Below are 14422 nucleotides of genomic sequence, written 5' to 3' on the forward strand. Positions count from 1 at the left end.
AGGCTGATCTAATCTCACTGGGGAGCAAATTCCATAAGCGGGGGGTCACCACCGAGAAGGCCCCGTCCCTCATCCCCACCATATGCGTTTGAGATGCTGGTGGGAACGAGAGCAGGGCCTCCCCAGTAGATCTTAAATTATGAGGTGGAACGTAGAGAGAGATACGTTCAAATAAGTAAGCTGGGCACGAGCCATATACATTTCTGGCTTTCTTTGCACTCACAGGCCCAATGTAAGGATGTCGTTCTGCAGTTGTTAAAAATATGCAGAAAGTGGACCACACAGCTATCAGATTGAAAACCTAGTTCTTTTTGTACTAGGCCCACTGAAGTCCAGATACATCAATTTTCTCTCAAAAGTATAAGAAAAAAATTACAGTTGTCCCTCCACTTTTGTGGATTTAATTATTTATGGGTTTGATTTTTTAAATTCTCTCTAGGACAGCAATTCCCTAACTCAGTGTCTCCCTAACTATGCTCCTCCAGATGTCTGGGATTGCAGCTCCCAGAAATCCCAGCCATTTTACCAGCTGTAGTCCAGCCACAGCTACATCTAGATTGGAAACCTAGTTGTGCTTCCAAATATGTCATAGCTAGTAGTACCGCAATTACCATAATAAATCTACATTTATTGGGTCTTTTTTGCCTGAACTAAAAACTACTTACCTGATTTTATCTTAGCTTTTAACCAGGTTTTTAGACATTCTTGATGGACAAAGCGAAGAGTTCCTCCACATCCACATGGTTCTAGCAGGGGATTGGTTATGGATCCTCCAGCAATCTGACATATTCGACATTGATCACCTTCTTCTTCAGAATCTTCAGCCAAAAGACTGGAGATATAATAGAATTTACAATGATTCTACATGTTAAATAGCGAAAGCTCTGGAGAATTCTATTGAAAAGGACTTACTTAAAATGCACTTTAAAAATATAAGCTTTAGGAGGAGGAAGGAACAACTAATCTATTCCTTCTAAATTCTCTCATGTACCATATGAGTAGGATCTTCTGGTCTTGAATACAGTTCAAATTAATTGGTAAAGGAGTATTTCCAGTGTGCCAAGTTTTCATCAGATTAAGAGATGGCATCCTATACAGTACATTGTTTTGAGCAGATCAGTGATAAGGAGTAATTCATGATTTGTAAGACACCGCACTTCAGGCTACCCTTTCCCAACCTGCCAGTTTCAAATTGCTTTGGATTACAAAATCCATCAATATGCAGCAATAGTTATCCCCCCCAAAAAAATTTCTTTCAAATCAAACAAACAACTTTGCAATTAACTTAATGAATTAGAACATTCTCCCAAGAGTGATAACATTCACTTGGATGTAGGACCCTCCAATTAAAATCTGAATAAATTAAGTGTTTTTTGTACTAACATTTTAAGCTCCGATAACAACATACAACTGGCTCTCAATGTACAACAAAGGCATGGAGAAATCATTTTTATATTTGTACCTACTTCAATTTATTTTTATCTTATAACAATTAAAATATTAATTTTAGAACCGAGAGAACATCTCATTTAAATGCAGTTTACCTAAATTTACAAGTTTAATAACAATCCAAATACCATGTCACTTTCTAATCTTCTCCTTCACTATAGCCTTAACCAAATCAGACATGTTAAGAGCTTATGCCCCCAGGAGAGAGAACAGATAGGTACAACTGTTAGATATGTTTTCCTTTCATTGGATAATAACAGCTTTGACGTGGAAGTATCATAACAACAAGATTGTAAATAACTTCCTGCTGCACTATGGCTCCAGTTCAAATTCCATTCCCAACTGGTTTTTGCAAAAAAAAAAAAATAAAAAAAAATCTAACACTGAGAATTCTAAATACACTACCACATTGTGGGTGATTTCTTTTAGAAACGAAGCATAAGTTATGTTTCTCTAGTTTCTCTAAATAGAACTAAGCTGTTGGACATACTGCAGAGAGAGGCACTGTATATTCTTGAATATATCTATAGCACAGGGATGTCTATGTCTTGAGTGATGTACCAGTAGAGGCGATCTCTCTTAAACAAAATACTAGCCATCCCCTGCCACGCGTTGCTGTGGCCCACATGGGGGTTCTGTGTGGGAGGTTTGGCCCAATTCTATCGTTGGTGGGGTTGAAAATGCTCTGTGATTGTAGGTGAAGTATAAATCCCAGCAACTACAACTCCCAAATGTCAAGAATCTATGTTCCCCAAACTCCACCAGTGTACACATTTGGGCATATTGAGCATTCTTGTACAGTTTGGTCCAGATCCATCATTGTTTGAGTCCACAATGACCTCTGGATGTAGGTAAACTACAACTCCAAAACCAAAGGACACTGCCCACCAAAGCCTCCCAGTATTTTCTGTTGGTCATGGGAGAACTGTGTGCCAAGTTTGGTTCAATTCCATCGTTGGTGGGGTTCAGAATGTTCTTTGATTGTAGGCGAACTATAAATCCCAGCAACTACAACTCCCAAATGACAAAATCAATTTTTTAGTGAAGGACATACATTGGATTGTTAGGTGTCTTGTGTCCAAATTTGGTGTCAATTCGTCCAGTGGTTTTTGAGTTCTGTTAATCCCACAAACGAACATTATATTTTTATTTATATAAATCTATCCCATTCAAATTTCCAAATTGAACTTTGGCATTAAACAATGACTAAACAGGTTCACATCAGGCAAAATAAGTAAGCATATTTCTGGATATTTCTCTCCCTACTGCTCACCTTTCTTGTAGCTTTTTTAGCTTCTCAGGATCTATCTCAGGCTTATTTATCTCCTTTGACCTTGGTGAACTGCTCACAAAGGTGCTCTGATTTCTCAAATCAGACACCGTCAGGAAAATTGGGGCCTGATCCGGCAAAGGAGCAGACATGTGAAGGTGAGCCGTGAAATTTGCCCAGAAATTAGATGGATGGGATGAATCTGTGGATGATGATGAACTGTGGGAGTTCAGAAAGTTATCTTCATCATGTGAAATAGTGCTTGGAGATATGCTGCTTAGACTATTGCTTATACTATCCTCAAGCAGACTGCTATCTTCAAAGGTGCTGATACTGGGTGATGAGGACTGACAGCTTTCAGTACCTGAATAGGAATCCCTAATTCTTATAGGAGAGAGCTGTCTGCGCACAGAGAATCTTGGGCTTCCACTGAATTCTGTGACTTGCATGGAATCTGTAGCCACATCCACACCACCCATAGCCTCTGTTCCATTTAAAGCAGCAGTTTGCACTAAGGATTCTGGGATATTAAATGTAGAATGCAAGGAAGCCCTCTGGACTGTTGGTCTAGCTGAACTAACAAATCCAGCATAACGTCTTAGATTGTTCTCAAAACTCTGTTGTTCCCTACTACAGACATTATTGCCTTGCCAGTCTTCAGCAGAATTAGTATTAATAACCACATCACTTGTAGTTGTATTTTCTGGCCTGCATTCAGCATGCAGACTGTTTCCACTGCATGTCAAAGTTTCACCCTCATTTTTATGAGCTTCTTCCGAAAGCGTTTCCTCACGTGAATGAGGCTTTCTTTGGTCTCTTATTTTCCTTTGCACTGATGAAGATGGCTCAGCAGCTGGCTCTCCTGTTGTAATATGTTGCCCTATTAATCTGTGGGAAAGTTCTGTCCTTCTCCCATCACCTCCAACGGCCATTTCAGAGTTGTGTTGCTCTGCTTGTTTTAGAGCTATCCCACCAACCCTATTACTTTGATCAAGAGGAGGTTTATTAAAATCAACAGAAAGGAGCTCTTCTTCTAAGGGGATAACATCTTCGAGGTCTTCATTGTCTCCAGTGGAATCTTCCACATTTGAGCACAACATTGCATAAAAATCTCCTTCTCTGGACCTTACGGTAGTATTTTTAATTGGTGGAAGATTTGAGTTGCTTGATTCACTTGATACAGAAGGACCATTAGTAACCTGGATAGTTAAATCCACTAGATGAGCTGGAGGCTGCTGAGTAGCTGCCAGAACATTTCCTTTTTTGAGATGTCTCTCCAGGCCTTTGCTGTCAATGCTTAGTTTTGAGGACTGGATTAAGTTCCTTCTTTCCTGCGATTTCTTCTTAACCTTGAGAACATGGCCATTTCTTTGTCCAATGCCATCTTGTGGATCTGTGTTGAGAAAAAGGTTTCCATTCAGTAATCATTAACTTATCTACAGCTTATTTTCTAAGCACTTATTAAGTATTGGTGACTTCCTCATGAAGACAAGAACTATTCCACATTCAATATATTTCCTTTGTTCATAACTAATTGGGCATTGGGCCCCCACCTTAGAAATTTTCAAAAGGGATCTCAAAACCTGGCTTTTCCGATGCGCTTTTGGAGAGTAGCCATATTTTCATACATAGTTGCTTCCCCTCAACGGTTTTTGTCCCCAGAATATATTTCCCCACATGTATGAAGGTCTATATTTATGACCCCGTTCCTTATGAGTTTCTCCCCCACAAACTATCTGCTCCATCCCTATCTTATCCTGATTTTAGTATTTTTAGTATCTTAGTTTTATCTTGCACATGCTATGTTGTGTTATTTTATTTTACTGTGTATGATTTTGCTTTATTGTTTTTGTACTCATGTGTTGTATGTATTTTACTGTGTTGTTATTGTGTTTTGGTTTTACTTTATTGTAATATGCTATTGGGCTTGGCCTCATGTAAGCCGCCCCGAGTCCCCATTGGGGAGATGGTGGCGGGGTATTAAATAAAGATGATGATGATGATGATGATGATTATTATTATTATTATTATGGCTCCTAGTTGTAAGTCAATATGCACTGATGTTTGAACTTCTTTCTTCAACTTTGGCCATACTGCTATACAGATCTGTAGGATTGGGCGATGAAATTAGACTAGTTGGCCTGTTGGTCAATCACACCTCTGATAAATGAGAGAAGACACCTTCCATTTGATTTTCCCCAACAAATTTAGTCTAAGAAGTAGGCTATTTATTTAAAGCATTTATATTCCGCCCTTTTCATCCCGAAGGGGACTCAGGGTAGAGCACAACATATACGGCAAACATTCAATGCCAGAACATAAAACAAACTATAAATATACACAAACATTAAAAACAGCTGTATCACTTTAAAATCAATTGTTAAAAACCATCTGCAAACAACCATACCGGAACCGGCTAGCATTTATATCATTAATAATTTCTCATTACTGTCCCCTAAACATTGAGGATGAAATTGAAATTGAGGTTGAGAGCAGTTCAAAGGGTAATAAAAAGATAATTTAGAAGACACGTATTAATTCAAACCAACAAACATGAAGAGACACAAAAATAAGGTTTTTATGTTTCCATAATAGATCACAGAGAATCTGTCTGTTATTAGTTTTAGGTTTGTTACATATGTTGGATAAGTTACACTGGTGCTTCAGCAATACATATTACCAAGGCAAAGGGAGCACCTATGAACCTCGGTGGAAAAAGCCATGCTATAACCATTCTCCATAAAAATCAAATTTTTAACACTATATTAATGCTGGCCTAGGGATTGGCTTTTCCCACATTATTTTTAGATTCTCATACTATCACAGTGATGCTGCAAGTTATTGTTTCTTTGTATAGCCAGATATACACATTGGCTCAGAATAGGAGGCAAACAGTCTCCAAAAACTGAAAATGGAAATAAAATTCATTAAATGGTAAAGCATTAATTCTTATCAGCTACTATGTGTGTTGTAACTGCCTATTTCATAATGATTATGTATGCGAGAAAGAACAACATTATTATTATCCAAAAGTATTTTGGTATAAATGAAATGTTGACATGCTGGCAATAGAGTGAACTCAATAGCAAGTGCACCTGCATGTTCTCTCCTATAATTCAGCTTATGGAAGGAAAGGTCACATTTAGTGAGAAACAAAATACTTCTTGGGGTTCAGCCTGTGTGTGAACTTGAACCTGACTCTCTGATTGTATTTCCTGTTGCCCATGTGAATTCTGAGGCCAATTTAGATGATGATGGGTTGAGTAGTGAAAATCCTACAGCCTTGGAAAGCGAAAGTCAAGATTCCCATGAGAACATACATTCCGAGCCAAGCGGAGATGGTTTACTCCCTTTTCCTCCCAGTTTTAGTTCTCCAGAGAATCAGGCACCTGGCCTGCCTAATGAGGATAGGCGGGGGCAGATTTGGCAGAGTCGGGGAGAAGCCCAATGTTTACGCAGGTCAGCCAGATTGAAGGAAATCCAAACAAAATCTTCAGGCGGTCTCGCAATAGATTTCTTGGCCTTAAATATGACTGTTGTGAATACAGCTTCAGACCAGGCATCGTTCCAGATTCATGTGCTAGCGTTTGCAGGTCTCCTGATTCAAGTAGCCTTGTTCCTCGGAGGCTCTCTAGATGTCCTAAGTATGGTTAGTGATTTGCTAACAGGTTCCAGGTTTCAGCAGTTTTGCTGTGGGTTTCATGATCTTGTTTATGGACATTTCTTGTTGCTGATTTTTACTGTGGCTTTTTACTTTTGCATTTTTTCCTCTATTTTGTATTCATCTTTTATCAATAAAAAGGATTGTTTCCTGAAGCCAAGTGTGGTGGATTGTTGTCTGAGGGTCCAGTTTCCTGCTCTGGGTTGCAACAATACTGTACTTCATTGAGAGCACTAGGAAAATGAAGGATCATAATACTGAAGGAAAAAACACAGGTGCTCAACAACAAAAATTAAAATATTTGCATTATTTTGGTATAAAAAGCACTTAATAACAATTGCAACAAAATGATTAACATGTTATGATTTTTCAGAGTTAAATTTCTATTATGCTTATTGTTGTAGTGGTCAAGTTGAAAATCACAAACCAGACCTCATTATATGGAAGGACTTCCATGTTTCCCTGTATTCACTAGAAATAGATTAGAAATTCAAATATAGAAACAGTGATGGGTACTTCAATATTACTTCTGACTTCAACTGTGGGTCAAATTATGTAAAATACTGAGCTTATAATTACAAGATGACTGTACATTTTTCCTCCAGCAAGGGTACCCCTTCATTGTTTCATGTCTGAACAATCAAAGCTGGAACTAAAGGCTGCTTTGACTTACTGATGACCAAACAAAGCAAACTAATTTGCAAAATGTAGAAGTGACAAAAGCTCACATTAGGACAATTAGGCACCTTTTGTCATTTCAGGAAGCAGCATTTCTAAATGCAGAATTGATCATTTTGTCTGGTTTCATCCTGAATTACTGTGTCCTCAATTAGGGCTCCCTCTTCAATGTCTGCTGAGATGACAATTGTGTGTATATTCTCTCTCTCTCTCTCTGGTGTGATGAATAGAAAATGCAATGAGAAAAGAATGTGTATATAGATGTGTTTGAACTGTGATACTGGATATGAAATAGAGTGCAGATAACAATCTAGATAAAAATGGCATTTGTAAGTGGAGCCTAAAAAAGAATTATAATGTGGAAAAGAAGAGTTTCTTACCAGACCCTCGGTTAAGTTTTGTTATTGCCTGAAGTACTGGTGTTTTCCTCTCCCTTACTTCCACTTTTCTCATATTTTCAGAGTCTGGGCTTTCCAATAAACTTCTCTGGTTCATTCGTCTTCTTGATAAAATTGGCTTCTGAATAGCTGTTAAACATCAATCAACTAATTAATTCGTTTGTGTATTTGTCAGCCCTGGAATTTAACATTTAAACAGGTACAAATGAAAGCTTACACTAGTAAATAATAAAAAAGATAAAATCTATTAAGCTATAAGTAGAAATAGAATATGTCCATTAGGAATAACAAACATTATTAAAGGCCCTTTCCTTCCCCAAAGCCTTCTTGCAGTACAAAATTCTTCAACTGCTGCTGAAAGGTCACCATGGAGGAAGCCAGCTTAGCCTCTATTTGATGGGAGACTGGGAGCAGATACTAAAAAGGCATTTTCCTTTTGTTTCTACCATGACCATGGGAATCCACACTTTACTTTGAATAAGACTTGAATACGATTATTGTAATGTATTCTTGTGACTCCCAATGGCACTTCCTGCAGTGATATGATTGCATGCTCCAGCAAGATGTGAGGTTTGACTAGTAGGGTCTCCCATGTCAGGAAGGTTTTTGCTGAAGAGCCAACATGTGCCGAGACAGCTACTGGCCAGCAATAGTAGTGAGTGAATGTGTATGACGGAGACACTGGTTCGCAGCTTGGGAGTGATCCTGGACTCATCGCTGAGCCTGGAACCCCAGGTCTCAGCAGTGGCCAGGAGAGCCTTTGCACAGTTAAAGCTTGTGCGCCAGCTGCGCCCATATCTTGGGAAGTCTGAACTGGCCATGGTGGTCCACGCTCTGTTACATCCCAAATAGATTACTGCAATACACTCTACGTGGGGTTGCCTTTGAAGACTGTTCGGAAACTTCAACTAGTCCAACGGGCGGCAGCCAGATTGCTCACCGGAGCATCGTACAGGGAGCATACCACCCCCCTGTTACGTCAACTCCACTAGCTGTTGGTCCATTTCTGAGCATAAGTCAAAGTGCTGGTCTTGGCCTATAAAGCCCTATACGACTCCGGCCCAGCTTACTTGTCCGAACGTATCTACGTTCCACCTCGTGGTCTAAGATCTGCCGGGGAGGCCCTGCTCTCGGTCCCACCAGCTTCGCAAACGCGACTGGTGGGGACGAGGGACAGGGCCTTCTCGGTGGTAACCCCCTGCCTGTAGAATTTGCTCCCCAGCAAACTTAGATAGGCATCCTCCCTCCTTTCTTTCAGAAGAAAACTGAAGACATGGTTGTGGAACCAGGCTTTTGGCTAATGGATATAACGGCACCTGAACAGTGAATTTGACCAGATGATTGTTATAATGGAAATGCCTTCATGATTGGATAACTAATGTTGTTTTAACGTATTATATTGTATGATTTTATTTTGCTTTTATAATTGTAATTATTGTGGTATTGAATCGTTGCAATTGTTAGCCGCTCTGAATCCCCCTGCGGGGGTGAGAAGAGTGGGGTAGAAATGCTGTAAATAAATAAATATGCTAAACCTCCTTTTAAATAAACCCATAATGAGATGAAATGAAACAATGTGCCAGAAGATAACACTCCCAGGTCAAATGGCACTCAGTGAGCTGCTGGAGTAGAACAGAGGACAACTATGAGTAGTGTTGTAGCTAATGACAAAACTGGACTCAAGCCAAAAAGACATTTAGCTACTGATGCTTTTCAGAAATGAAAGCCAATTTCAACGCTGCACAACATATATTACAAGAACATGGAATGTAAGGAGCATGCATCCGGGGTAGTTAGACATAGTAAAACAAGAAATGGAACATATCAACATTGCAATATTTGGGGTAAGTGAGCTAAAGTGGACAGGAATGAATCAAATAATTACATGGGATTTTACTCAGGAATCGAAAATCTAAGAAAAAAGGAGGTAGCATATACACCGAGGAGAGAGGCGTAAAAGCAATCAAAGGAGTCTGACCAAATCATATCAATACAATGTCAAGGAAAATCAATCAGTATAACCACAATTGTAGGTATACAATTGTAGGTATACAAATGATTGGAAATCTCTCATTCATAGGATCACCACAATTTGAAGTCAACTTGAGGACATTTAACAAGAACAACAACTGTTGTGGAGTTGGCTTTGAAGACTGTTCAAGAACTTCAGTTGATCAAGAATTAGATCCAAATGTTCTGACCCAAATGTGTTCTTGGCAGTATGCATGTAGTTTCATTATTACAACATCTGCACTAGCACCTGTTTTTTTAATGCTCAGTTCAAAGTGGTTTTTTATCACCCTTAAATTCCTAATATAGCCTCAGGACTTAAAGGAATGTTTCCTCCCTCAACAGGAATGGGAAATTTTTAGCCTTCCAGATGTTGTTGAACTGTAAGTGTCAGGAGCTCTAGCTAGGACAACTAATGATAAGTATTAGTAGGTATTACAGTTCAACAAAATCTGAAAGACTGCCTAAATCCTACCCATGACCTACAAAAACCCACACACTGATTAACAATTCCAGTATCTCACTAGTGGCTGAGAAACAATTGCCCCGGGGAGGCAGTCTTCTCTGTTGCAGAGCTATGGACCTCAGCAGGTTCAGCTTTCCCCTCCCTGGTGGTCTTCTTCAGCTTGGATTTTTTTTTTCCTAACAGGTTTTGCTCCCACTGAGAATAAAGCTATTGTTGTTGTTCTCTGGAGAATGAATTGCCTTATTCTTAGGGGCTACACTCTTGCTTTTAAATTTTTCATTGTTTTTGAAATGTTCTTACTGTTTGACTTAGTTATAAGCTTCCCTGAGCATTCTTAAATGGAAAGAAATGATATAAATATTTTAAATAAATTAAATATTTATAACATCAAAGCCATTTAAAACAAGAGAAATCATATTTGGCATTATGCTTTCTTGTGCACAGCTTAGAAAAACTCACTGAGGAATACAGTCTGTCTGTATTTTAACTGAATTACTTTTCTCTATCTGCCTTTCACTGTATTTACTTTTATCAGTCAAAATTTAGAGGCTTCTAGTTTAATACCCAATATGTCAGACAAGAGTTGGGGAAAGGTATATATAACACATTCCCTACTCCCAGCAATTTGGAGGAGATACTGAGATCCAATAAAAATTAAAAATAAATGTCCCAATTGCTAAACAGGATGGCTTAGGTGCAGAACACATTGTATATGTATGTACTTGATGTGATGCATCTTGGCAATCATTCCGGCAGGGCACACAACTCACTTTAAAAGAATATGAGCTATGCAATATCAGGCGAATGGTTCTGTTGCATTCTACTAGACTAAAATCTAGGGCTGGATGGATCAATAATCAATAATGGTGGAAACAAGGACCATTTTTTTTAGGGAATGGGAAGAGAAGCAACATGCAAATGGCGGAAAATTAAGATAGTTTGAAGGATGTTGGTTTATAATAGTTTGGAACATGCAAATAATTTTTGCTGATTTCTGATAGACCCTTTATTAGCAGGAAACTTAATCTTATGTCCTCCAAGAATAAAGTAGAAGCTCTTCTATGTTTGCCATTTCTACCTGAAACCTATCTAGTTAAAAGGTTCAAAGCAACCTTTACAAACACTTTCATTTAAAGAAAAAATGATAGAGAGAACAAAAGTGTACTCATTGTCCCCAATTTTTCACTGACAAGATTCACAATACATAAAATTACATAAAAAATTAACACTACAATTAGTAATGTTTATTCAAAATGTGGTATTTGAGGAAATCCATAATAGCACATAACAAACAATTTCTCTTATTATTATTATTATTATTAATAATAATAATAATAATATTTTTGTATCCTGCCACCATCTCCCCAAAGGGAATCAGGGTGGCTTACATGGGGACCAAGCCCTGTCAAACAGAGTTAACATATAAAACAATAAAAATACATATACAAAACATCATAAAAACATAAACCATCATACAAAACCAGTAGTCGAGCATAGTGGACATTTCAGAACTAAGGGGTGAGGCAAAGCCTTGTTCAATACAACTGCAAGGACAGGGCTGATAGAAAAGTGCAAGAGCCAGATGATAAGTTAGGGCTAGAAGGGCCAAATCAATTAGTGCAATACAACTACAGGGTCAAGGACAATAGTAAAGTGCAAGAGCCAGATATTAAGTTATGGCTAGAAGGGCCAATTCATCTAGTGACCTGATTAATCAAAGGCACATTGGAACATTCATGTTTTTAGGTCTTTATGGAAAGTGGATAGGATAGGCGCTAATCTAATCTCCCTGGCAAGAAAATTCCTTAACCTGGGGGCCACCACCAAGAAGGCCCTCTCCCTCGTCCCCACCAACTGCGCTTCTGACAGAAGTGGGAGTGAGAGAAGGTCCTCTCCAGTAGATGTTAAAGCTCACATAGGTTCATAAGGGAATATGTGAGCACAAAGATAGGCTGGACCCAAACTGTTTAGGGCTTTGTAGGTAATAACCTGCACCTTCAATTGGGACCGGATTATCGGCATTATCGGAAGCCAGTGGAGCTGTTTTAACAGGGGGGTTGTCAGCTCCCTGTAACTCGCTCCAGTTAGCAAGCTGACCGCCGACCTTTGTACCAATTGCAATTTCCGTGCTATCTTCAAAAGCTGCCCCATGTAGAGCACATTGCTCGTTCACCAGAGTTGAGACTACTTCCTCTCTCTGTGATTTGTGAATTTCTTTCTTACAAAAATCAGGTGGCACCACATTTAGATATTACATATAATTAAAAGGCTTAAGTGCACTGTCACTTTCTTGGTGGTTAAATAGAGTCTGGGGCGTAATTCTAATAGATAAATTTAACTAAAAATGTAAGGGCTATTAGAAGTAACCAACACCACTCTAAATTCAATGAGACCTTACATTAGTTAGGTAAATGATAATGTGAATATTTTCTTTCCCCCTTCCTCAAATGTTGATTTTTGGAATGATACTCTTATAATTGTTGCTATGCCAGCAGGAGATTTCTTAGTTGGATAGTTAGGAGACTCAAACTCAATAAACTTCTCTATGCTGGATCCAAGATGTATTGTTTGTTGGTTATATTTGTTTCTGTAAAATCTTTTAGAAAACAATAAAAAATTTATCCAACACTGTGATGTACAGTAAAATTCCTCAGTGTTTTTGTGCATTTGGAAAACATACTCACATCTCAGCTCCTCATTCCATTCTTTGCAAGCAAAAAGCATGTAACTATGCAAATATTTGAGATGGGAGCCAATCAGCTCCAATAGATATTTTTAAAATAGAAAACCAATCAGAAGTTACAAATAGAACTTTTGGTAACTTCTAGTTGTGAATTCTGGCTTTTTGGAAGCATACCCAGACATTTTTGAAGGGATTCGGTGCTAATTTTCAATATAATCCATGATTCAGTTGTGTCTTTTTAAAGTACTATTCACTTGAATGTTTTGTGTTGAGGGTAGGGATGCAAACGGTTGGGAGACACGACAGTGCAGCTCACTTGGTCCTACATTTCCCATCCCTGAATTAATCATTTGTTCTGAAGATGCTTGGTGAAGTTTCCTCATTACCCACTCATAAAGAGGGAACATCATTTTGGGACAAAGCAGTTAGTGTGGGGGACAGGAGCAGGTGCCACAGAATTCTGGCTGGCATAACAATTAAATATGGTCTGCAGGTGCTGTGTCTCAATTCTAGAATTCTCTCCCCAAAGTGCGACAATTGCTACCATAACTACTTCTTTTGAAAACTAGATGGGGGCCTTCCTTCAGATTTAGAAACCTAGTTAGTATTTACTCGAGTATAAGCCTAGTTTTTCAGTCCTTTTTTTAGGCTGAAAAAGTCTCCCTCGACTTATACTCTATTATTATTATTATTATTATTATTATTACATGAATCATTTTACTCTATTATTATTATTACATTTATTATTTTATTCTTTATTATTGTTATATTTATTATTATTATTGGAAGGATATGTAAATACATTTCCACTGAAGAAGGTTAGAATAATGCTTTAATCAGAGGACAGTCTTATCTTAACTTACAGTTTTATTCAAAAACATTTAACCTACCGATGCCTCAATTAATGCAAATTTATTGGTATCTATTTTTATTTTGGAACTAGCCGTCCCCTGCCAGGCGTTGCTGTGGCCCACATGGGGGTTCTGTGTGGGAGGTTTGGCCCAATTCTATCGTTGGTGAGGTTCAGAATGCTCTGTGATTGTAGATGAAGTAGAAATCCCAGCAACTACAACTCCCAAATGTCAAGATCCATCATTGTTTGAGTGCACAGTGATCTTTGGATGTAGGTGAACTACAACTCCAAAACCAAAGGACACCCCTCCAGTATTTTCTGTTGGCCATGGGAGAACTGTGTGCCAAGTTTGGCTAAATTCCATCATTGGCGAGGTTCAGAATGCTCTTTGATTGTAGGTGAACTGTAAATCCCAGCAACTACAACTCCCAAATGACAAAATCAATTTTTTTGAGTGAAGGACATACATTGGGTTGTTAGATGTCTTGTGTCCAAATTTGGTGTCAATTCATCCAGTGGTTTCTGAGATCTGTTAATCCCACAAACGAACATTACATTTTTATTTATATAGATTTACCAGTAACTGCTGCATTTCCCATCCATGGCTTATACTCAAGTCTATCCATTTTCCCAGTTTTTTGTGGTAAAATTAGGTGCCTCGGCTTACATTCGGGTCGGCTTATACTCGAGTATATACGGTAATTTTAAATAAATACATAAAGGTCAGAACTGAGCATTTGATTTGTCCAAGTGCATGGGTGTTTTCTCTGTTTATGGTTCAACTTGCAAGCATACTTAAGTATTTTGAACCAGATGTGATCCCTGATTGATTTTCAAAAGAGCTATAAATGTAATACTTTATGGTGCATCAAGCAAGATACAGTTGAGGTATGGAAAAGTGCTCAATCTTTGTTCAGGAGGGGCTTGAACTGCTCCCTTCACTTCATTCTACAG

The 14422-nt window shown here is 38.4% G+C and overlaps 1 protein-coding gene across 4 annotated transcripts in view; it reads right to left on the reverse strand.

Moving 5' to 3' along the window:
* Positions 1-14422, reverse strand: part of MARCHF10 (membrane associated ring-CH-type finger 10) — a 56674-nt gene that overhangs the window by 21430 nt on the left and 20822 nt on the right. For all 4 annotated transcript variants that reach the window (XM_060781296.2, XM_060781297.2, XM_060781299.2 and 1 more), the window contains 3 exons: positions 7439-7585; positions 2723-4112; positions 666-832 (listed from right to left, as the gene is read on the reverse strand). In XM_060781296.2, coding sequence (XP_060637279.2) covers positions 666-832; positions 2723-4112; positions 7439-7585 — 1704 coding nt within the window. The remainder of the gene's footprint in view (positions 1-665; positions 833-2722; positions 4113-7438; positions 7586-14422) is intronic.

The sequence above is a fragment of the Anolis sagrei genome, chromosome 6 (genome assembly GCF_037176765.1).
Source record: "Anolis sagrei isolate rAnoSag1 chromosome 6, rAnoSag1.mat, whole genome shotgun sequence".
Classification (NCBI taxonomy): Eukaryota; Metazoa; Chordata; class Lepidosauria; order Squamata; family Dactyloidae; genus Anolis; species Anolis sagrei.